The following is a 23,449-nucleotide window of genomic DNA, read 5'->3' as shown; positions in this document are numbered from 1 at the left end:
TGTAGTTGAGATGTCATGTAGATATGTTGGCTGTCAACTTAATCGTTTTTCGGTTGGTGTACAATCCTAAATTTGTCCCAGAAATATTGCCAATTGGGGATTCAAGTCAAAACCAGTAGAAATGTGAATGAAATGTTTTTTTTTATTATCTGATCCATCAAAAGAGTAAAACATTGTCATTTTTTCATGACAGAGAGAAGGGTAGATGAGTTTAAATTACTTATTATAGGCTGGATTCCAGTCTAACACTATTATATATTGTAGTATGGCAGTATAATGAGGACAAAGGGAACTCAGGACTCACGTATTCAGCCTTGAAGGACGTTACTATCTGTTCTGACTTTTCATCCTGAAAGAAACACAATTGAGACGATATTGAATAATTATTTAAGTATATATATATATATATATATATATATATATATATATATATATAATATATATTGTTACCGTTGCAGGATCTTTCAACAACAATATTGTTGTTCATCGCAGAATTTTGAGCGCTGTTTTCTGCGTATTGTACTTACCAAGTCGATGACGTTGACCACGTATGCTTTTATTTTCAATCGATTAGTAGAGGGTACCCCCGTGTCGTAGACATTTTCACTCAGAAGGTCTTTTCGGACCTTGTATTCTTGATCGACTAGAACACAACGAAACAAAGTTACATTCATTCATACACAATGAGGGCATTGTTTTAAGAAAAGGAGAAAGGCAAAACGTCGCTCTAAAGACCGATTGGCTAAGATATGAGGTCACTTGTTGGTAATCTCTGCAAAAAAAAGAAGTAATGCGGGGGTTCCAGTTGCCAAATGTCCTGGAATTTAGCATATGGGTAGCTTTTACATTACGGATTGCAAGGGTCACTTGAGTTTCCCTTGAGGTGTTTTGGCAAGAGTTCATATTTTCACAGAGCTGGGGTGAGCTGTCCCTTAGTTGTTAAAAATAACTTTGGAATGGTCAATTTTTGCAAAAGATTTTGGATGGAACGGATATACGTGGCCTTTCTAGTAATTGTAGTTGACATCAATCGAGGCTGTGCCTTCGAATACCGTGCATCAAAATTCTATGAGACCACCTGTACCTTTTTATATCTTACCTTCGCATCTAGGTTTTGGTGTTTTCCAGTTGACCTCTCCTGATGTTTCGTTAACAGTAATACAACGGGCTGTATTTGGGTGCGTATCTTCAGCGAACTTGAACCCCGTGTCACAGGTGTAGGTGATCTTGTCTTGAGGCCAGTAGAACTTCAGAACCGGACTCCTCTGTCCAAACGAAGGTTTTCCGGGATCTTTACACCCGGAAGCTATAGTAACATAAAGACATGTACTTTGATAATCAAATCAGCAAGATGCTATCGTGACATGGTTGGATATCAAAGTTGTTTGTTCACAGTCACATGTTTTTGAAGAGCAGCCGTTTCGATGTCATCCTCTTCATGGCAAAATGACGCCACAGCTAAATGTCATTGCTAAAATATGGTTTTAAACGTCAATCACGTCACATACCTAGTTATACAACAAAGAGCTAATGCGGTCAAAGGGTAAACATTTGACTGCATTGATCATAGCAGCGAACTGTACTGCGCGCTGATTGGTCGATCCTGAATCACGTGATTTCCTCCACCATATAAGTACAGAGCAGACCACATATCTGCCTCTCTTTGGATTCATCCGCACCGACATGGAGCGGGGTGAAGTCGACCCAATAACTTCTTGCAGGGTGGTTGTTTTTGCCTGAACCCGGACAAATCTGGTTTGGGTACCTAATAATCCTCATAATTCTATTTAATCAGAATCTTCGGTCGATATCTAAAAATCATTAAGATTTAAGGAGACCATCAGCCATATTGCTGCCGATTGTCATTAAGAGCTCGCAGAGTGGTATGGTGGGCTATTTGTATTCTATCTTCTACTGCTTTTTTTTTCTTTTGAGCAGACGAGGACAATGTGGCAGTGCACTCAAGTAAGTAACTTATATCATCAGCGCCATATACACAGGGTCATACAGTACGGACAGAAGGTAAAGGGGATTTTTCAAAAGAAACCGAAGTAAGGTACCCATTTTTACACCTGGGTGAAGTGAGGAAGGTCGTGTTAAGTGCCTTTCCCAAGTTCACGTGTGTGTGTGTGTGTGTGTGTGTGTGTGTGTGTGTGTGTGTGTGTGTGTGTGTGTGTGTGTGTGTCGATAACGTACTTTTGCAGGGAATGAGGTCACAGTACTCGAATCCACTTCCTGTGAGACACCATGGCCCATAGCGGTCGCCATTAGGGTTGCGACATTTGTTATCCACGAGGTTCGCCCAAGGAAACTCTTCTCCGTAGATGGGGTCATCCTCCCATGGTGTGCAAGAGACTCCGGCTATAGGATCTCTGGCCTCGTTCCCTCTGTAGTTTACACCATTCCCTTCAAAGCACTCAACTGTAAGGACACACAATAAGTTAGGTTCTGCAAAATAATCGATCTGCTCCGCCCTTTCCAAGATAATCCATAGGACACAAGCCTCCGTCAAGTATTTTCCAGTGAGGGCAAAGGTGTTTTTTTTTTTGCTAAGCTGTTCGATACCCTTAGCCGTAAAGCAAATTCTTATTTCTACTTCTGATCTTGATACTTGGAGAGCTAAAGAGCACATTATATATCAATACAATAGCTCAAATAAAAGCTATAAAAATGGAAAGCCAGACTACAACACTAAATGGACGTCTAACAGAAGCCAGAGCCTAACTTCTGCTTGGAGAAGTGCTGATTATCTGCTGCCAAATACAGCTTGCATAACACAGTCTACCTATCAAGACCGGGAAAAGCTGATAAAATGGTCCATACTAAACTACTTTCAAGATGGGGGATGCCAGTCTAAAATCTTAAAATCACTGGAAATATGGTGCCCCAAATCGCCATGTTTAAGGGTACTTCACTGAATACTAACATGCCAAAATTTAACAAATCCATAAAAAAGGTCTTAGGTTACTGGTGAGAACACACCCCCACCCCCCACCCCCCAATTGTAATTCTTAATTCTTCCCCCAGGTAACAACTGACATCAAGACAGACTTACCACCCTCCGGAGTCGTTGAAGGCCTGACGTTGTTGCAGTTGGTGTGAGGGAAAATCTCGCAGCTGGGGAAAACTGACCAAGAGTCATTCGAGGAGCACGAGAACTTCACCTCCTCACACCAAGACCGACAGGGCAGCAGCTGCCTGAGGCTAGGACTAAACAAAAAACACGTCATGGTTGCTATACCTATAACAACACGACACACTGTGAAATTTAATTTTCTACCATATGGAAGCGAGCATACCACTGTATGTTGGCATTATTATTGATCACATTATTGTTGATGTATAGATGTTTTATATAATATGCTGTAGTGAATAATGGCCTCGAATAGAGATGATTATGTGGCTTATCAGTGGTTCATAGCTGCCAGCTGTGCTTAACTTACATCTTCAGAAGGACGTGATGCTTTCGAGTCCTAAAGGCCACTTTTAGTGGTCACCTATGAATTATAATGATAATGATCTTTATTGCAAATTCACGCCCGAGGGCTAATTGCAGGCAAAGTAAAGTAGTGGTATACATAATTGTATACTTAACAGAGAAGGTAAATCAGATCTATAGATAAATCAAAAGAGAATTCGAAATTACGTCTAATCTAAATCTAAATCCTCTAAAGCTATTTGATGGGTTTGAATGACCATACTTCCCGGCATCCAGTCCAGGGGCTAGCTGTTGCCTGAATGACTGCCCTGTCGGGACTTGAGCTTGAGATTTGACTGTATCTGTATCTGTATCTATATAGCCGGTATAACCGCCCTCCGGCGTAACACACCAGCTTCGCAGGCACGCGGCGCGGCAGCAGCTGGTTATATTACACCGAAGGACCCGTCACACCTAACTTTTGCACATCTATCTGCAAGCATTCTTTGAAACTATCCAGGGACAATGTCCCTAATGTGCTTGGTGATAACAAATTCCACTCTACTATAGACTGGTGCATGTATGGAAGTTTTGCGCAGTATTAGTAGATATTTACTTTTTTTTAAAAGCTGACGTGTGATAACAACAATGAAACTTATAGCCAAACGCGTTGTACGGAGATGGATATTGTGTACCTGGACTCGCAGCGAGGAAAAGCGGTGGCGCATACAAATTGTGCAACATGGGGGTGGCAGTAAGAGTTGATGAGTCGAATGAACGGTTGATAAAACGGTAAAGCGTTTTCAATCTGGTCGGTCATGATGTGACTGTTGTTCAGTGGGTTGGGGAGTGTTGTCATTTTGTACTCAAGGCCCCTGCATGGCGTCAGATTTGGTGGGATGGCTTGACAAGCTGGAAATAAGAAAAAAAAAGGCTTGTTCCAATGATAAACAATATATTGCAGATCCCCTATTTCAGTGTTCTCTTTCATGTTATGATCTTACTCTCTTCCACTAAAGCTTCTCCGGGAGTTACGCTCAGACATGTATCAGCTATGTGCATGTGAATGGTGATTTGTATGATTTGATTTGATTTGTTTTGCCTTGTTTCAACCATCGTACAGGTCATAGGTAGGCCAAGCAGGTGCTCCTTAATCGGTGCAACACAAACTCTCACTTTTCGGCAGAACCTTTGGTTGTTTGCCTCTTATCCAGTGCACTTTTTAATATTTTGTTCCAAAATTTGGATTTTGTATATGTATATTGTATATATATTGTGTATAAAGAGAGGGGAGAGAGTTTACTGGCAGGAGTGGTTCAGAAACATTGTTGCACGCATGTTGTTACATTGTTTGAAAAATGGTTGATACCCACCACAATTTCTTGTATCCTCGTCACTGCCGTCTGTACAGTCAATTTTCCCGTCGCACCGTTTCGAAGACTCTATACAGCTCACTCCATTATCACACCGGTACTGGCCGACTACACAGTTAGCAAATGCTGCCGATCAAAAAAAAAGTGACATGTCACTTATAATATGTACTAAATCTGTTGTTTTTCGTCTATGCACAGAATTTCATGGGAGATGCTAGTCGGTGCTAACTCAGGTGCCCTCAATACGACAGTAATTGTCCCCGGACCATAGGTTTTGAACCACTCACATGGAAGTATCCCTAGCTACTCTTTTTGATACGTTTGGTGGGTTCTCTAACGTGCTGGAGGTGTGGCTCTTCTCAAGGACGTGTTTTAACGTCCTATCCGAAACTCATTTATACCCGAGTGAACCGAGGAAAGTCGTGTACAGTGTCTTTCCCAGAGGCACAATATCGGTGTCATGTCAGGATTGAAACCCTGGACCACTTTATTCTGATCACCGAACATAGTGTTGTTACGCCACACGACCCACACACATGTGAATATGTTGGTTGTGTTTGCTGTTCAGTTAATTTAACACAGCTGCGTGTTTATATTATTCATGTGTCCGATGAGTCGTACTGAAATGAATGCGTGGATGATAGCAACAGATAGGTTAGTTTAATATAATGATACAGTTTTTAAGACTTTATATCCGTACACAAATTAAAGCGCTTTAGTTTGTGTACGGATATCAAGTCTTTTAAAAAAACTGTATCATTATGTTAACTACCGTCACAGATGAACTTACATTCAAAGATAGGTTAGTTTTCGTACCTTTATCCACGGCAGAGTAGTAGGCCTGAAATCCCTTAAAGTTTGCATAACTGTCGGTTTCAAACTTAACAACCATGGAGCTCTCAGTCGACGTCAATGGTCTGGGTATGGTTGTACCATCAAACGTCCCTGTGATTGGAAATAATTATTGCAGAGTTAATAAGTAAGATGACTGACTTATTGTTTTGTATACCACGTTCTGTGCGTTTAGAATTTTGTACCATTTAGACTTTTATGCCCAACTTTTTTTCTCTTATGCTCGCATGAAGTTTTGGGCGCCCAGAAAAAGGTCATCCGTATCATCAACTAATCAGTATGATTCTACTGAAACGAAATTGTTTTCTCACCTAGCTGGTAAAACGTTTGGTAAGAATGTATTAACAAATGATTGGTCCTGAAATAATCGTCTCACAACAAAATAGCGTTTTTGAAGTCTTAGATGGAAGATGGTAAATATTCTTTCTTTTTAAATTAAGAAAACAAGACAATGTTGTTTTCTGTATAGTGCATGGCTATACTGAAACAAAATCGCTTTCTCACCTAACAGGTGTGTGGCATCAGCTGTGTTCCCATCATACACGTACACGAAATCAAAATGCTCCTCCGAGTCAAAGTCCGTGAAGGTCAGCCTGACGACTTTGGGCGGAGTGACAGAGATCTCGTACCGGCAGACCTGTCTGTCTGGGTAGTTGCTTGGGTAGTTTGGACTGGTGAACGATCCGGTGTCATTTGTTAGCGTCCGAGTTTCACAAGCTGGTGACATAAGACAAAATTAAAGAACAACAAATGTTAACGGTTTTCGCCGAAACAGAGATCGTATCTTAAAAACTAGGGACGTTGTTTTTGCGTGAGCTGTAAGACTTTTACGTCGTCAAAATGGGGCTTGATACAGATCACAAACCGTGGCGTTACGGCAGGTGCATGGAGGAGTGGTGAGATTCCATCGCCTGGCCACACAGGTAGGGAGGTTCGGAAGCCATGGAGAACAACAAACCGCCCTTGTTAGCAAAAAAAAAGGGCAGGACGAACTTGATCTTGTCTATGGGCTACTATTACTATGTGATGTAATTATGCTCCGCCCGAAGCACAGAGCTGAGTTGTCACCGCTAGATATATGACAATATCTATATGATAATAACGTTAATGACCCGCTTTCCTTCGGTGTAGATGTGGCCTCGGTCGTTCATTTGGTGGTTACAGGAGCCGGCTATGAATTATGACACCGTATACACCTCAGGGCGAGTCATTATTTGTTTTTATTGCAACATATATTTACAAGACATGGTGACGGCACACTCAAGTCTTGAATTCATGCCGCCACCGCAAACAAATACAAATTGTGGGGCCGCGTAGCACAGTGGTAGTGTATTCGGCCCGTGACCGAGAGGTCGCCGGTTCGAATCCACTTGCCGTGTTGCCGGTCTTGTGCCCTTGGGAAAGGCACTTTACACGACTTTACTCACTTTACTCAAGTGAAAAATGAGTCGTCCCTCGGATAGGACGTTAAATGGAGGTCCCGTGTGTGGGGAGAGCCATACCCTATGCACGTAAAAGAACCCGCCACATGTGCGAACATCCTTCCGAGTGGATCAAACCATTCCGGTGTGACAGCGACCCGGGGGGCGAGATCACTAGCGTTTTCGCCCCCCTTTAGCGTTTTCGCCCCCCCCCCCCCCAAGAGCAGCTGGTTACTACATATTACAGGTACGCTACCTGGTACTATACTGCACATGGGGAGTAACGTGTATGGTGTGTTACGTGGTACCTTATGGCACCTTATTACCGTACCGTAAGATGCCTGTCATACCTCGAAAGTCGATACTATATTGTTCGGTGCAAACATGACATTGAAATGAAAAAGACAATTTTTGCAGCTGAGGTGGCATAAAAACAGTGCTACTGCGAACGTATAAATCAACACCGTCTATGGTACGGAATACGTCAGGTATATGTTTTCAATTTGTCACAGTGTTTTCTTTCTTGTGCTAGAAACATTTCCAAAGCACTAACAAAAACACACGTGAATAATAGTTTCTCATTATAAACACTATCTACGCGCAAGTTGATATAGCTGTTGCTAAATGCTACACAAACACTGGTAAAGTACCAGTCTTAAGAAACACGGGTAAATGCATCAGTTCCTAAATACTAGAAAAAACAGTCATGTTGGAGGTGAAGATATCCCTTGGCCAGGTGCATATACCAAAATGTGCGTTATTCTAATTAATACCTAATATTTGCATAATTAATAAAGACATTACATAGTTCTTTTGTGGTCACTTCATGGTAGAGACTTCATATTGGAGATATATAGGTTGTTTGAGGACAGGTCAATACAATGAAATACATCTTACGTCAAGACTCAGGTATATGCAATAATGGGAATACAAGGGACCCAACCCTCCTTGTCTGAAACAAGTTCAACTATCTTATTACCATGTAATTACGTTACTATTGATACTATGAATGGAGTTATGTATCAAACTCGTGTACTTATATCATTCTGAAACTGCATTTTGTGATTTATACCAATCAACTTCTAAAATGTCATGTAAACCCGTTTTTTTGGGGGGGGGGGGGCGAAATCGCTAAAGGGGGGCGAGGTAGGGGGGCGAGATCACTAGCCGGGGAGGGCGAGATCGCTAGCGATTTCGCCCCGGGGGGGCGAGATCGCTAGTGATTTCGCCCCGGGGGGGCGAGATCGCTAGTGATTTCGCCCCGGGGGGGCGAGATCACGGGGGGGGGGGCGAGATCGCTGTCACACCGGCCAAAATAGGGGTAGGGAATCTCCCGAGCAGTCCTCGTAACCCCTGCTTCGCCTATTGGGTCAGATAGTCCTCACTCATAGTGAGCAATTGGGCTGGTCTCAATCATGATGTTTCTGACCTAGGGCGAAGAGTTGCTGTTACAGTTACAATCATGTAACCCGTAACCTTGAGTGGCCTTTGGGCCTTGTTACGTGGTGACCATTGAGTAAAAAAAAAAAGAAATACATTGGTAAATTAATACAAGAAAAGAAAACAAGATAACAAATAAGCGTAAAACAACAATTGAAGATTCAAAGATATAAACTGAGGATATGATGATTATTAATAACTAAGTCCCTTAAGACTAGTAGGATGTCAATGTTGAAGCGATTGGTATCTTTTAAGAAAGCCCGCACAAACATTAATATTTTAAAGCTTTCTGCAGAGGACAGAAAAGAAGATCCTTTTAAAAGCAACTGTACTAAAATGTCGTCGGATAGATTGTCCATATCAAAACCTACCAGTCTTCTCAAATTGCCGAAGAGGGAATATCTCTGTTGAGTGAAGTTTGGGCAGTGTAGCATAAAATGACATTAGTGTCATTATTGACTTAAGAATAGAAAAAAGAAAGAAAAATACTCACGAGTTGGGGAGCTTTGGGTAGGACTTTGGGTTTGGGATGATACATTTTGGGTTTGGGATGATACAATTTGAAACAGCAGACACGAAGCAACCACGGCATGCCACACAAGTGTCCGCATGATGTGCACTGGTGATGGGTGATAGAAAGAGTAATGAATAAAATTCATACGACATGATATGATGTATTATATTATATGATATAATGTGATAGGGTATGATATTCTGAAAGGAAATGGGTATAAACTTATTCAAATACAAGCAACCACGGCATGCCACACAAGTGTCCGCATGATGTGCACTGGTGATGGGTGATAGAAAGAGTAATGAATAAAATTCATACGACATGATATGATGTATTATATTATATGATATAATGTGATAGGGTATGATATTCTGAAAGGAAATGGGTATAAACTTATTCAAATACAATTCAATCTCTACAACTGGATAAAAACGGATATTTACTTCCGGACGTTTCTAGTGACGCTGAAGAAGAGTGATGGATGTCACTAGAAACGTCCGGAAGTAAATATCCGTTTTTTATCCAGTTGTATACAGAGATTGAATTATATTTGAATATTGCTTACCTTCATATGGGTATAAACTTAGTATGAACCACCTAGCATAGACAGCAGTGAAAGTAACACTAGACCAGAAATTGGCAGTGAACAATCCCCGTACAATAGCACAGTTCATGAAGGAAAAGAACCAAGGTAGGAAATGCACTCGTTCATTATTATTATCATATTGTCAATTCAAGCATAGTATGACCACGAAGGTTTACTACGTATACATCACAAGGTCAGTGAAGGGTAACTATGTAGTTTTTAAAGGTGATAATCGCGGTTCGACTTTTCACTCTTTTATAAACACAGAGGCAACAACACATTTAATACACAGGAAACACACATTTCAAAGCCCTTGTAAAAATATTTTTTGATTTAACCTAAAAAAAAAACAACTTCCAAAAGAAAATGCCAAGGGTCAAGTTGATAACAAAAAAACTAAAACTCGAGAAGAAACGAGCTGAAAGTACAGTCCTGCTAATTTCACGCCCAATTTGGTCAGGATGTAAACATGACACAGAGTTACCGAAGATGTCTAAATATCAATGCGCGTAGTGAACGCTTGACCTAACCACTCTCATGTGTCCTTACTCCAAGTACTACATTTCAAAATAGTTAACATGGCAAATCTCCACCAATCGGAAAAATTCCCAAACCGTCCCTGTTCTTCCTAGCCCAAGATTCTAAATGTTGCACCAATATCTAAAAAAAATCCATGGGATGATTACAAGGGACTAATTACTTCAACCAGGGACCGCTCCATTGAGCTGCGTAACTGTGTTACCCCGAATGCTGTGTGAGTCCATAGAAGTCGTCGGTAACTAACTATACTGATACTCAAAGACTTACTTCACTTGAAGTATGATGCCAAAATGCAAAAGCTGGTGAAAATACTGGCTGGGCGGCTCTCAGCAGAGTCTATCAAGGTCACACGCGAGGGTCCTCGTGAAACGTAGTGAAAAGCCAATTAAAAAGAAATTCGCCTCGGGGTGACGTGTGCTTGTTCCACGGGCTTCTATTGTTCGAGGCCAATATGGCACGGTACTGTCAGAGTCTAACGTCGTATGTACACTCTGTCTCGAGGTGTTTGAAAGAATAATACTGTTAGTAAAGCACTAGAAGCTTCCATTCTGAATAATATTGTTTTTCTTTTTTTTAATCCATAAACACCATCATGGTGTCATGGTGCCCCAACGACCCACCAGAAGGTTAAGGGATAGGTGAGGTGAAACACCACCACTACAGTTGGCGGCAAAGTTCCCTTGTCATTTGTTTACGTTGCGGCCACATTCGTCATATACGATTTTGGCGTCGTAAACGCGTAGAATTTTGAAACAGGCTGTGTTGGAACAAACCACCGACAAGGCTACAAGTCAGGCTTTTCCACAGCTGAACGATGTATAAGAAACATATGCGAGGCTATCTGAATAATACTATTTACGATCGTAATATGATCTTAAGACTTATTGTTTGTGACTATTACTGTCAACTGGACTTTACTCATTATCAAACTCTGAAAACATTTGGGCGAAGCACTTTCATGCACAGTTGAAACATTTCACAAACAAGATACAAGACCAATCGTTTAAATGTAAAAGGCAGTGGAGCTTCCACCACTGTTGATATAATTAGGCTGTTGTTATGATAGGTGCATCTGAGTGGTGAAAATGCGACGACATAGTTGTGAAATGTAAGGCAAATGAATGTAAAACCCTTTCTTGCTTGACTACAGACTACAGATGTTTCAAGGGCTTACCTTGTGTCAGCCCGGCAGCTGAAGGTCAGTCCAACCAGGTTCTGTCTAAGGTTCAGCCCGAAGCTGCAGTGATGACACTCTCGCCTTCTGTGTGTGTCCTTGGCTCAAAATGAGTCATGATTATAGAGGTATTAGTCTGCTCCATCGACCTTGCCAGGGGGTCTATGATGACCCGTGTTTTATACGACATCTATTTTCAATTTAAATAATAGTATCGGAAGGTATTGAAAGTATATACAAGGAGTTCGATAGTGCAGTAACAGGTGGTTCTTGATGACAGTCGCGGTTTGCTGTTTCTTTTATGGCAGGATTTGGTGCATCCTAGCAAACCTTGTCCCTGGCTATGGACTGTTCCAAAGCAGGTGTGTAGTGCGTATACCTTTTTTTTCGTCATTTGATTGGTTACGTTTGTCTTATAAGTGATTCCGGTCGTCACCATATATCTTTAGTTGGACACCGCGAATATGTAGGGTTCCAATTTTTTTTTCATTTGAACAACTATTACGTTTTACATTCACAGTTTATCACCTCCATGAAATATTCATGGTGTGTCAACGAGATAACTCAAGAACGGCTTGATGGATTGGTGTCATGCTTGGCTTGTTAGTGGGGTGTGACAAAAATTGAAAATGATTATATCTTGGCCCCTTAATTAGCGCCTTCCCTTGGTATTGATGTGGAATTTTTGGGATAGATATATCGTGTTTGGACATGCCATGGTCACGATTTGAATGGCGGAGAGCTCGTTTTTCACATAACATGACCTAACCTAGCCGAACGCCATCAAAAATAATTCGTCGGACTCGAGGATTTTATTGCTTCGTCATCGCTTCATCGTTGTGACTTTCTGTAATTGCAACATACTACAAATTATAGCTCCTTTCGCGGCTCTTCACATGTACATTTGTCTTGAACTACATGCAATGCTATGTTCCGAACTGGTTCCGACAAACATAGATACATAACAGGCCAGATGAGTTAGCTGACCGAGAAGTATGGTTAGCGACCCAGCTAACTCGTTTGACATGTTACCTGTTTACGTTGGTCCAATTTCTATTATTTTTACAACGACCTGTGGAGCCTGATGGAGGTGAATACTCCCATGCGCGCCTCATACGGACTTAAATATATACGCAGGTGTGACCCCACCTTTACCTTGTGTCTGCCCGCCTGCTTGAGGGTCAGTCTTGTCCGGTTCTGTCTGGAAGTGAGCCCTATAAACCTAGCTGCAGTGACGATAATTTCACCCTACAAGTGCCCTTCTGTATCTGTATCTATATAGCCGGTATAACCGCCATATAGATGCGTAACACACCAGCTTACGTAACACACCAGCTTCGCAGGCGCGCGGCGCGGCAGCAGTTGGTTATATTACACCGAACGACCCATAAACCTAGCTGCAGTGACGATAATTTCACCCTACAAGTGCCCTTCTCAGGTGAGAGAATTAGATAATGAGTCATAATCATAGGGTAGTTACTCGGGCCTATTCCATCGACCTTGCCAGGGGGGGGGGGGTATGATACGCCGCTTTGCTTGAATACGGTGTGTTTTATTGCTTGGAAAATATATAATGGTATAAACAAGGATTTCGGTAGTGCAGGCCTAGGCACAGATGCTTGCATTCTTGATGACAGTCTTTTTTTTTCAAAATCAAGCTACAAAGAGTGTACGTCGTGATTTATTATCTCCTTTCTGGCTGGATTATGGTACGTTCTAAGAAACTCTGCCCTTGGCTATCCACTATTCCATAGCAGATTGGTCGCGGGATAGATTTTTTAAAGTTTACTCCACGTAAACTTGTTGAATTATGTCAGATAAGGTTTCCTAGTCATTTTAATCGCTTAATCTAATACTTTCGAAAGCTATACTTGTTCAATAAATACACCCCTTGTCTATCGTTGGATTGACCCGGCCTGTTTAAAGGGAAATCGGTTAGATCTTGCACTTTGATGTCATGCGATATTGACATCCAATGCTATTGATGTCTAGATTGATTTTCCTTTCTATTCAAAGTGAAGACAAAGGGTTACGAATGACCCGCCCCCCCTCTCTCTCTCTTCCTCTCTCTCTCTCTCCCTCTCCCAGGGTTTCCATCAGATAGTGCTATGGATACAACTTTTTGAATTACTGTTTGATGCCTAATATTTTATGTACGATTGAACGTTCCTATCCATTGATAAAAGGAGTTCGATAATGTAATTGCTGTTACAAAAAATTAAATCCTTAATGACAGTCTTGCTTTGGTTTCTCATTTCTGGCATTTTTGTTTGCGTTATAGCTGATTTTGATCATTGTTGCGTTTCTATATTTGGACACCATGACGTATAAAGTTTTCCGTTTTTCTCTCACAAATAAATTTATTTCGTTTTGAATTCATCCACAGGTACACCTACACGCAACTATACCCATTTTGTAAACGTATAAAAATTTGACTCTGCAATCAAACAAAATGACGTCGCAACAAATAACTGTTAGACCTTTATTTATTTTAGAATCATGGATAATACAATATCAACAGAAACAGAAACATGCGTACACGTCATCACGTATGTAAGTAAACCCCTAAAAGCCACATGGTAACATGCAATACGTACAACATACGCACAATATACAACGCATACATGCAATTTATGAAAACATACAGTTTATAAAACACACACTCTGTCTCTTTATAATATATATGAGAGAGGGACAGAGAAAAAAAGAGGCACAGGGAGACACAGAGACAGTGTGAGAGACGGATAGAGAAAGAGAGAGGCAGATAGAGAGAGGGGGAGAAAGAGAGAGACAGAGAGAGTCATTACATTTTATTCAAATTGTCGTAAATTATTTATCGTTGAAAAAATATTCATAACATTTTTGTCCCCGCGAAGATTTACTCTTATTTTTTTTAAATACAGCACAATTAAAAGTCAACCTTTACATAAAGTGAGTATGGCGTATTTTTCTGAACTGAAAACAATCGAGAAGATCATTCATGGTTATCTTTCACCATTGAACGAAAGTGTATTAAGTTTTTACAGCTGAACATTTCTTTATCTATCAGCACGTGGGATTTAATTTAATGCAACCCCATATAAGATGCCATATCACCAGGTAAACAACCGTAAATGAGTTATAGGTTATAGTATAAGTACGACAATTTTACTTTCAAAGCATTTTATTTTTAGTATTATTTAGTTTTTGCTAACCAATGTTATTTTGTGGGCCACCCAAAATTATATTTCAATCAATACATGAAATGAAATGGGTCACATAGATCGGCCCATTCTGCATAGATAGGGGCGTTCCGGAAGAGCCCATTCTTGTATGGCGGGAGTTTAAAAAAAAATCAATTATGGTGTGGGATGATGTTTTGGAGTAGGTCAATTTTTGCAAAAAGTTGATATGAAAATATGCTATATTTGCTCAATAGCAAATGTCAGCCTTTCAAGATAACGCGAAGACATTTCAATGACAATGCTGTAAGTTTACTTCCCAAGGTATAGAGTGCAGGGGATGGCGACAATGATGCCGGCTATGTACAAAAACAGACAGATCCTGTCCAGCACGTACGCTAACAGGTTGTATTCTGTCACCTCATCTTCACCTCCGCCGCTCGAGTTGGCTAGAGCTTCGATGCTGGCAGACAGCTGTCTGACGCTAGTCTTCAGCTCGTCCAACGTGCCCTGCATCCCTGGCATGTTAGATTTAACTTCAACCTGCTGGACTCTACTGGGCGGACGGGTCACTACGTCATTTCCGTTAGAGCCGTCGGGCTGCACCTTGTTAGCTGCTGACCAGTTGCAGAGGACTTCGTCATTTGGGGGACCGCCGTTTTCCTCAGTTGGGGGCAGTTTCCTCGTCAGATCTCCCATGAAAAGCATCCTGGAAGAACGAAGAACAGGTTTCAAGGTAAAATTGGAGAAATGAATTGCTATGTTTTCAGACACCAGGGATCGAGGTATAGTTGGGTTTCTTTTTTTCTCAACTGAAAGTAATTTGATGTAAAATGTATTGCGCAGGACCAACGGAAGGATGGCAGCCTAATAAGACGTAATTTTGCGGTGTGGAAACAAATGCCAAACATGCATGTGAAAAGTACGCAATTGCGTCTCTTCATAGATGTGCAACGAAAGACTTCTAAAAGTTACTTAAAGGCTGCATTATATCAATCCAGGAGGTAGGTAACTTCTTTTTGTACTCCAGAATTTATATATCTCTTTTCTAATTTCGGGCTAATATAGAGAGGATGTCAATATTATCTTCAAGATTATCGGATAATCAAACAGTGCAACACAAGCGATTAAACGTAAATAGGACAAATGCCTTGTTTAAGAGGTCAAAGGTCATCAGATGGTGTGAGAAGAGTTTCCGCCGGCAGGTTTCGACTCAAAATTACTAGATGGATACTTTAGATATTTTAGAGGTAAGACTACTCTGTCTGTCAATATGAGTTTTCATGGGCTAAACCTCATAGGTAGGTTACTAGTACTTTTCACGGCCTGTTTCTTATATGTTTTCTATATATTTGGATAGGCTCTTTGCCCAAGATAAAGATGCATGGACTGACATTATTAGTGGCACCTACGAGGACGAACTGAACTGAATTGAACTGCCCAATACCTTGCCACGTGTCGCAGGAAGAACTTGCGTGCCCAGGGAGGCAAGGTGCCCTTCCGGTCGTGGATGATGATGATGCAGAGGGTCACCAACATGAAGCCTCCCATCATCCCCATGGCAACGATGATCAACATGGCTGCGGTAAAACAACAGGAGATCAATGAGACAAAAAATGACAATACGAAAATCATATGAACTTGAAATACGCCCAAGTGTGACATGCCCATTAGCAATGGCTAAGAGGTCCAAACCAAACGCCATTTGTCATTGTCATCCTACCAACTCCACATATGCAAGTTTTAGAGATAAATGTACACAGCGGTCAAGGCTTTTGCAGTGCAACTGCATATTTCATCCTCGTTGTTCATTTTGAAGAGAGCGCAATGCTGGACTCCCGACCAAAATCAACTTGACGAAGGCTGTACTGATGATTATGTATGTATGTTTATTATTGTGATATACATATAACTGTCATGTTATATTTGACATAATGACCGGCATGTCTAACTTAGTAAAAAGCAGTCCTTCAAGGCGGATTAGAGCTCATATATGAGATAAACAGAGACACAAGCAAGAAAACCAAAGTTAACATCCCCATACCGATGAAGGGCAGGGTCCCCTTGACAGGCAGGAAGCCCGTGACGACGACTAGCGACACCACCATGGACAACAGCACGGTGACGCCGAACCCGATCCTGTCACCTTTGTCGATGGGCATGATGAAGGTGATGATCATGAGGACCACCAGGATGATGCAGGGGGAGATGGTTGTGGCGTAGTGGTAGCTGGGATCCCGCTGGATGGTGATGGTGAGGCAGGCAGTGTTGCCGGTGGCTGAGAGGGTGACGCGCCCGCCCCACTCCCCGGTCGTAATGGACGCGCTGGTCTTGCTGCAGGTCAGGAATTCTGTCTCATTGGAGTCTGTAACGTTCTCGGCACATGCTTTGGGAGTAAAAGAAAAATAACAAACAACATCAACATTTTATCACAGCACTGCAGTTGTATTCTCCAAGCAGAGGCTTAGCATTTTTTGATGGAAATGATTGGTATATAGCCAGTAGACAGGTTGTATTTTCTCAACAATTGCAGTATTCTCCAAGCAGAGGTTTTGGTCGCAATTCTTAACTACTTCCACCTTCCTAGCAAAAGGCAGACAGTAGAAATCGCGACAACTACTTGCCTACCGGCTGAAACTTATACTGAAATTGTTGAGAAAATACATTTGTCTACTGTCCATAGAATTTCTTATCTTTCTTTTAGATACATAAACTTGTTTGTACTGGTGAGCCTTACATTAATTAGGAATACGTTTCAGTAAAGTGTTTTTAAAAGGGAAAAATTCCTGAGCAGATCTGTTGTTTTTAAACCTGACGAGTGACGAACATTGATGGAAGTAAGAAAAAAGAAATCCATTTATACTACTTCATACACTGTAGCTTATTTTCTGGTCGTATTCAGACTCTAGAAGTACCTATAACGGTTTCAGGCCCTCCCTTTAAGCAGACGGGACATGTCATGTTGTCCTGCGGAAACAGGAACGGGTCCAAGTCACAGGTGGTGGAGGCCAGGAACTCCAAGGTCGCGTGGGCTTCTCCTGAGCTGGATACTCTTACGTCAGTTGAAGGGAACCCGCCTGTATAGTCTGTGTCAAAGCTGTGTAAGACAGAAACAGTTCCGATGTTATCTACAACTAAATTGCGTCGATGTAGGTTAGAGTAACTATTTTTTGGCATGACTAAATTGATTGTTTTTACCAACGCTGTGGTCGAATCTGGTATCATAATTGAAAATTAAAAAGTGCAAAGTCCTCTGCGAAAAGGAGATAGCCTGCAATAATGTTCGTTGCAAAACAAAACTAGCTTGGTATTCATCGCTATGGTATCTGTAAGTTTGTTTTTGCCCTCTTCGCACATTGCTATAAGATATTATAATGCTGGTTTACCTTAATCCACGAGGTAACCTATAGCCGTTGTTTTTCAAGCAGGGTATTTAGTTAGGGATATCATGTGGACGGACGGTGGTTAAAAATAAAAGTAACTCAAAAACATTGCGATTTGAAACCACCGTCGTCGACTTGATATCCCAACGTATCCTGTTTTATAACAGGGATTGGCACCGGGTAAGCCAAATCCGGCAGCCCTTACCAAAGTTTCAACAGCATGTAAAACAGTCTGAGAACTTTCGAATTTAGCTTCTCGATGTCATACATTGAGCCTTTGAACGGTATTCAAGTAAATGTTCTAACAATATCTTAACGTACTTCCGTTTGAGCGTCAATCCAGGCGTCCAAATGGTCTTGTCACTCACGTAGATGAAGCTCAGACCACCATACTCATTCGCTTGCCACTCCAAACGCTCGTCCTTCCATTCCTACCACGAGATGGTAAAGTGCTAAGTTTGCAACGGACTCATAATGGCATTTTGTGGATTTGGTTGCTTCTAAACAAACTTCTGGTCATTACGTCGATGAAGGTTAGACATCCAGGTGATAAGATACGCCAAAAAGCAGTTGATCATTATAGACAACTGGATATGGTTTTGGAAACGTTCAGAGGTTTCAGGTAAAATCCACTACCTTTAGTCACTGAAACTGAAGAGATCTCGATGGAGAGTAAGATTTTTTTATATCCTAACTATGAATTGCTATGCAAAAGTAATCTAGTTGAAGAGAAAGTTTTTTATTCTGACTATGAATTAACATGCAAAAGAGAGGAATACAATTTCTAGCAGTCTAAATGAAACAAGGGTAAGACAAGTTAAGACGATGTTGATGCAAACGAGTTGATTATTATCCTTCTGATCATCATGTAGGGAAAATGTATTCATGGGAAGTTTAAGTTTATTTTCCAATTTCGTAAAGGACCCAGCACCAGCAACATGCATTGCGTAGAAAAGCCTCAGTCACATACAGAGCACGATTTATATATGAAATGAATAGGGATGGGGGGGGGGGGGGGGGTAAAGTGTCAGCAAGGGATTGGGGCAGAGTGTCAGCAACTTGACCAGAGGAGGATATCGATGATAAAAGCTGTACTTACCAATGCCATCTTCACAGCATTTATTATCTGCTCATTCTTTTCATCCTGAAAAAGTTGGAGAAGGATAAGTACACTATGATATGTACTTATATATGGTTTTGATGTGGATTTTTAGATAATATCTGTTATTCTGTTTTTTTACATCTTTTTAACTTTCTGAACATAAAATTTTCAATTCTTTTAGTTGCCTTCAGCGTTGAGCTTCCTTTGTTCCTATACAACAAAAACCAAGCAAACGAAAGTGACATACTAATCTTGATACGTTAATTATGCCTTTGTATCTGGAACTTACCAGTGAGATGGTGTTTTCGATGTACGCATGCACTTTGATGTTTTTGCCCTTTGATGGAGCGAATGCCTTGTTGTACACCTCAGTGCTGAAGACGTCTTTTGTCAGCTTCCACTTTTGGTCCACTGCAAGGTACATTAGATGGCATTGAAAGCTGGAACCATACAATATCTCTTATACACTTAGAAAATCGCTATTGATTGTTATTCTATCCATGCGAAAAACCTTTAGTGTATAGTCTATATAATGTTTTGTTTTCAGCAGGGCTGGTCATTTGTAACAGCCACAGACTAGTTGAACAGCCAAACCAACATGTAAGCCAAAATAAAAGTTGGTACTACAATATTCCTCAAACATTGACGGTTTTTAAAGACAAAGAGATATTTAACCAAATTTCGATGTCTTGCAGTACATCTTCTTCACAGACTGACCTAGTCTCGCGAGAGAGCACGAGACTTGGTCCAGACTTACGTAGATCATCTGCCCCTTCCCTCGCCTCCTTGTAGTAAACTGTATTCACACGTGGCTATTCAACGAAAATAAAACTATGAATTTACCTTCACAGTAAGGCAGGCTTGAGGACCATTTTGCAGTGGTTCCGTTGACGATACACTGCGCCCTGTTGGGTGGAGAATCCACCTTGAACTTGTAGCCTCTGTCGCAGGTGAACGTGATCCGATCTCCGTCCTTGTAGAACTTCAGCAGAGGGCTCCTCTGTCCGAAGGTAGGTTTGCCTGGATCCGTGCAGCCAACGACTGCAAGATGAAAAGCGTTTGGTGAGTTCTGTGCCCGACACTCCACAAGTTACAACACACACGACGCCGCATGTCTATTTCATACACCACTATGCATGTACTATGCCATGCAATTCAGCTTTACAATAGCACATAATGTTACATTGCTTATATATTTCTTACCCCCTTACCAATGGAACAGTCCACGCATGTGGACTGGGGCCAGGGGAATTCAGCTCTAGCGACTCATATGAATACAACGTTCTATTACGTCCCTGTGTGTGCTTGACTATTTCCTGGCAGCAAAGGGATAGAAGCCGAGGCCCCCTTTCCACTAGACAGCGTGGCGATGGCGCCGTCCTAGTGGAAAGGGGGTATAAACACATAACGTATCGGACTACGTGACTTCTCCATACGCACCATCGCAAGGAACGATGTCGCATTCCTCGAAACCCCCCTCGACGTAACACCACGGTCTCTCCCATCCGTCAGGGTTCCGACAGAAGTTTTCATCCAGGTTTGCCCATTCGTACCTATCCAGCAAGGCTTTGTGAGTGTCCAAGTCCCACCGCTCACAGTTCTTCCCGGATGGCGACGTGTTGTCGTCTCCTCTGTAGTTTACTCCATTCCCCCTGTAACACTCATCTGCAATCAAAGACGAATAAACGATGAGATATTGTGAAGCTGTAGGGAGAAAATGGAGTGTTCGGGGGTGGTCTCGTGTTTGCGGTGAAAGAGCCAAAGAGAAAAACCATCGCAAACATTTCTCATTATACAGATAGCGACGTATTCTCGTCTCCTCTGTAGTTTACTCCATTCCCGCTGTAGCATCTACAATATACGTAGGGAGGGACATTAATACCAGCTTTATGAAATACACATTATGAAATATGGTTGATGATCTATCTAAGTACAGAGGTAAAAAAAAATGGGCAATTGTTAAACTCTAACACCCCCCTGTACATACCCCTTGAAGTTTGAGACCCCCCACCCCCTGGCTTGCACTAGTAGAGGACAAACGAACGGTATGCTATGGTAAGGGGGAAAGTTCACAGTGATTTGTAGGGCGGACATAGGGTGTCGATTTTGACTTTGTATGGTATTATAATGTGCACATGTATCTGATATGACTTTAGTGTGATTGTTTTTGTTGTCTTTCTGTCACGTCCGATATGCATTTTATGTGTTGAACCAGAGGTCGAATAGCTAATAGCTAAATCTTCTGTAGTTGTATATATCATGGGAGAGAGAGAGAGTATTTTGTAAATTGTATGTAAATGTTACAAAATACGGCGTGCAATTACTAGTACCTTCGCCCTTCCTTGATGGCGGGATGTTGTAGCAGCTGGAGTTTGGAAAAATCCCACAAGATGGCAGATATTGTAGCGTGGACTGACCCGAGCAGGACTTCCGCACCTCTTCACACCAAGACCGGCACGGGAGCTTGTGGCGGCTGTGAAACACAACATGTAACAACATTACTAAGCTGGTGGTACTCTGATCACTGCTTGTTTCAAACATTTGATTATGCAGATCGTCAATGTAGAGCGGTTTTCCATAAATGAACTATAGTTTATTTGGTGTATAATCTAGTAATTTTCCTAGAGATATAAGTATAAAGTATTAAGCATAAAGTCTATTTATTTATTTCATTTATTGACTTTTTCCAATGCTATCACTGTTACTTGGTAGTAGCTATGTAAATAACACACCTGTTTACGTAACTATGTATGTGTATAATGTAAATACTTTACAGGATCACATCTGTTAGAAGCGACACCTACGCTGCAGTGCCAGATGTACCAGTCAGAATTGCCATCCTGAAGGTGACAAGTGGTCACCGAAAGTTCAGTTGAATAAGAAACCCAGTTGTGTACTAAGATCCTGTTATTCACTGCACAATGTGATCTTACCCTAGAGTTTGGTTGCAGTTTGGCAGAAGAAGAGCGCAGACCAGCTGGTTGATCTCAGGGTGACACTGTGTGTTGATGAGCGCAGTGAGATCGCTGATCTGAGGCGCGTTCTGAACGTCCTGGATCGTGCCGTGGTTGAACGGGTTGGGCAAACCAGCGTTGGGGTAGGACAGGACTCTGCACAGGGTGAAATACGGAGGGATGCCTTCACAATCTGCGGAAAAGAAGTGATGGCACTGTGATTAAACTAATGATTGTCAGCACACTAATGACCTCTATTCTCTATAGTTTTGATCGATTCAGTCATATCAACTATCATTCCTATCGGCACACAATCCCACGCCATTTATCTTCTTTGTCCGTAAATGCTTTGTTAAAGACAGTACTCAAGATACCAGATTGAAAGATTCAATTTCAACACCATAGGCCCGTTTAAACGTTTAAAAAAAGCCTGCACCTATAGTTGTATAGAAATTACAGATACAATGCTGACACGTGGATTTTAACATCCAAAGAAGGGATAAATATCTATGGATATGCTATAGTTTCCTACAAATAACCGTGCAAAAAATAGGTAATGAAAAGGAGAACTTACTACACGATCCCTCGTCACTCGCATCACTACAGTCAGTTTCTCCGTTACACCGCTTCCAAGACTCAATACACGTCACACCGTCTCCGCAACGGTACTGGCCAACTGTGCAGTTAGCATACACTGAAATACAGAATAGGCATTATAAATTGTTACAATACACAAGGGTCCCCCTTCTGAAGTGTCGCCCGATCTTTTTTGTCACTGTTACACGATATCTAAAATGTTGCTGATGTCATACGTGAAATCCGTTAACTTATTCTATACATTGAATGGCGCGTGGCCTCACATAACCAATTATCAAATCATTGAGCCATGTAGAACCATTGTTGAAAGACATGCATGGTAAACAATGCTTGTAAAAATACTGGTCGTTAGTACAAATACCCTACACAGTCATTAGCATAAATCTGGGATTTGCATACATTTTTGAAACCCCAAACCATTTCCCATTCACTCAATTATAAATAAAATGACATTGTCGCATCATCTATTATGGTATAAATCGGACATTGGGGTAGAATATCGTCAGGTCTTATCACATACTGGCTCTGGAATATGTGATAGAAAAATATCGAAAATGAACTAACATTGGCCTTTAAAAACGCACAATGTACTTAAAAAGATAAGCTTGATTCCAAACCTTTAGATATAGCCGTGTAGGTGGCCTGGAACCCAGATCTGCCCACGCTGTAGTCGGAGGTGAACCGGACCAGCATGGTGCTCTTGGTAGACGTCACGGGGGGTGGGACGTCATCACCAGTGTGTCGAACTGAGGAAAAATGATAATTAGTTATACAACTGAATTAAGAAATCTCTTTCTTTCTTGCAACTGGAGAGGTACGTCTGCAGCAGTAGCATAGAAAAGGTCAAGTTTTAGTACTGATCTGGTTAATTTACCAGCATAGGAGGTTTAGATCCACAAAAAAACTCGGCAGGACAAGGTTTGACCAGCGACAG

General features: G+C 41.4%; 2 protein-coding genes across 11 annotated transcripts in view; both read right to left on the bottom strand.

Moving 5' to 3' along the window:
- LOC118425284 overlaps positions 1–11,681 on the bottom strand; it is a 16,645-nt gene extending 4,964 nt beyond the window's left edge. The window contains exons 1-11 of the mRNA XM_035834082.1: positions 11,319–11,681; positions 8,998–9,123; positions 6,148–6,360; positions 5,608–5,736; positions 4,792–4,917; positions 4,114–4,330; positions 3,056–3,210; positions 2,197–2,421; positions 1,100–1,306; positions 528–643; positions 305–349 (exon numbers count right to left, since the gene is read on the bottom strand). Coding sequence (XP_035689975.1) covers positions 305–349; positions 528–643; positions 1,100–1,306; positions 2,197–2,421; positions 3,056–3,210; positions 4,114–4,330; positions 4,792–4,917; positions 5,608–5,736; positions 6,148–6,360; positions 8,998–9,115 — 1,551 coding nt within the window. The 5' untranslated portion in view covers positions 9,116–9,123; positions 11,319–11,681. The remainder of the gene's footprint in view (positions 1–304; positions 350–527; positions 644–1,099; positions 1,307–2,196; positions 2,422–3,055; positions 3,211–4,113; positions 4,331–4,791; positions 4,918–5,607; positions 5,737–6,147; positions 6,361–8,997; positions 9,124–11,318) is intronic.
- A 2,105-nt stretch (positions 11,682–13,786) lies between these two features.
- Positions 13,787–23,449, bottom strand: part of LOC118426343 — a 19,047-nt gene continuing 9,384 nt past the window's right edge. For all 10 annotated transcript variants that reach the window (XM_035835659.1, XM_035835658.1, XM_035835657.1 and 7 more), the window contains exons 4-16: positions 23,133–23,261; positions 22,493–22,612; positions 21,898–22,111; positions 21,295–21,437; positions 20,405–20,629; positions 19,808–20,005; positions 19,254–19,375; positions 18,962–19,006; positions 18,184–18,293; positions 17,395–17,576; positions 16,524–16,865; positions 15,927–16,059; positions 13,787–15,188 (exon numbers count right to left, since the gene is read on the bottom strand). In XM_035835659.1, coding sequence (XP_035691552.1) covers positions 14,792–15,188; positions 15,927–16,059; positions 16,524–16,865; positions 17,395–17,576; positions 18,184–18,293; positions 18,962–19,006; positions 19,254–19,375; positions 19,808–20,005; positions 20,405–20,629; positions 21,295–21,437; positions 21,898–22,111; positions 22,493–22,612; positions 23,133–23,261 — 2,360 coding nt within the window. In that variant the 3' untranslated portion in view covers positions 13,787–14,791. The remainder of the gene's footprint in view (positions 15,189–15,926; positions 16,060–16,523; positions 16,866–17,394; positions 17,577–18,183; positions 18,294–18,961; positions 19,007–19,253; positions 19,376–19,807; positions 20,006–20,404; positions 20,630–21,294; positions 21,438–21,897; positions 22,112–22,492; positions 22,613–23,132; positions 23,262–23,449) is intronic.

The sequence above is a fragment of the Branchiostoma floridae genome, chromosome 11, assembly GCF_000003815.2.
Source record: "Branchiostoma floridae strain S238N-H82 chromosome 11, Bfl_VNyyK, whole genome shotgun sequence".
Classification (NCBI taxonomy): domain Eukaryota; kingdom Metazoa; phylum Chordata; class Leptocardii; order Amphioxiformes; family Branchiostomatidae; genus Branchiostoma; species Branchiostoma floridae.
Note: the sequence above shows the minus strand (reverse complement) of the source record. Positions and strands in the feature narration are given on the sequence as shown.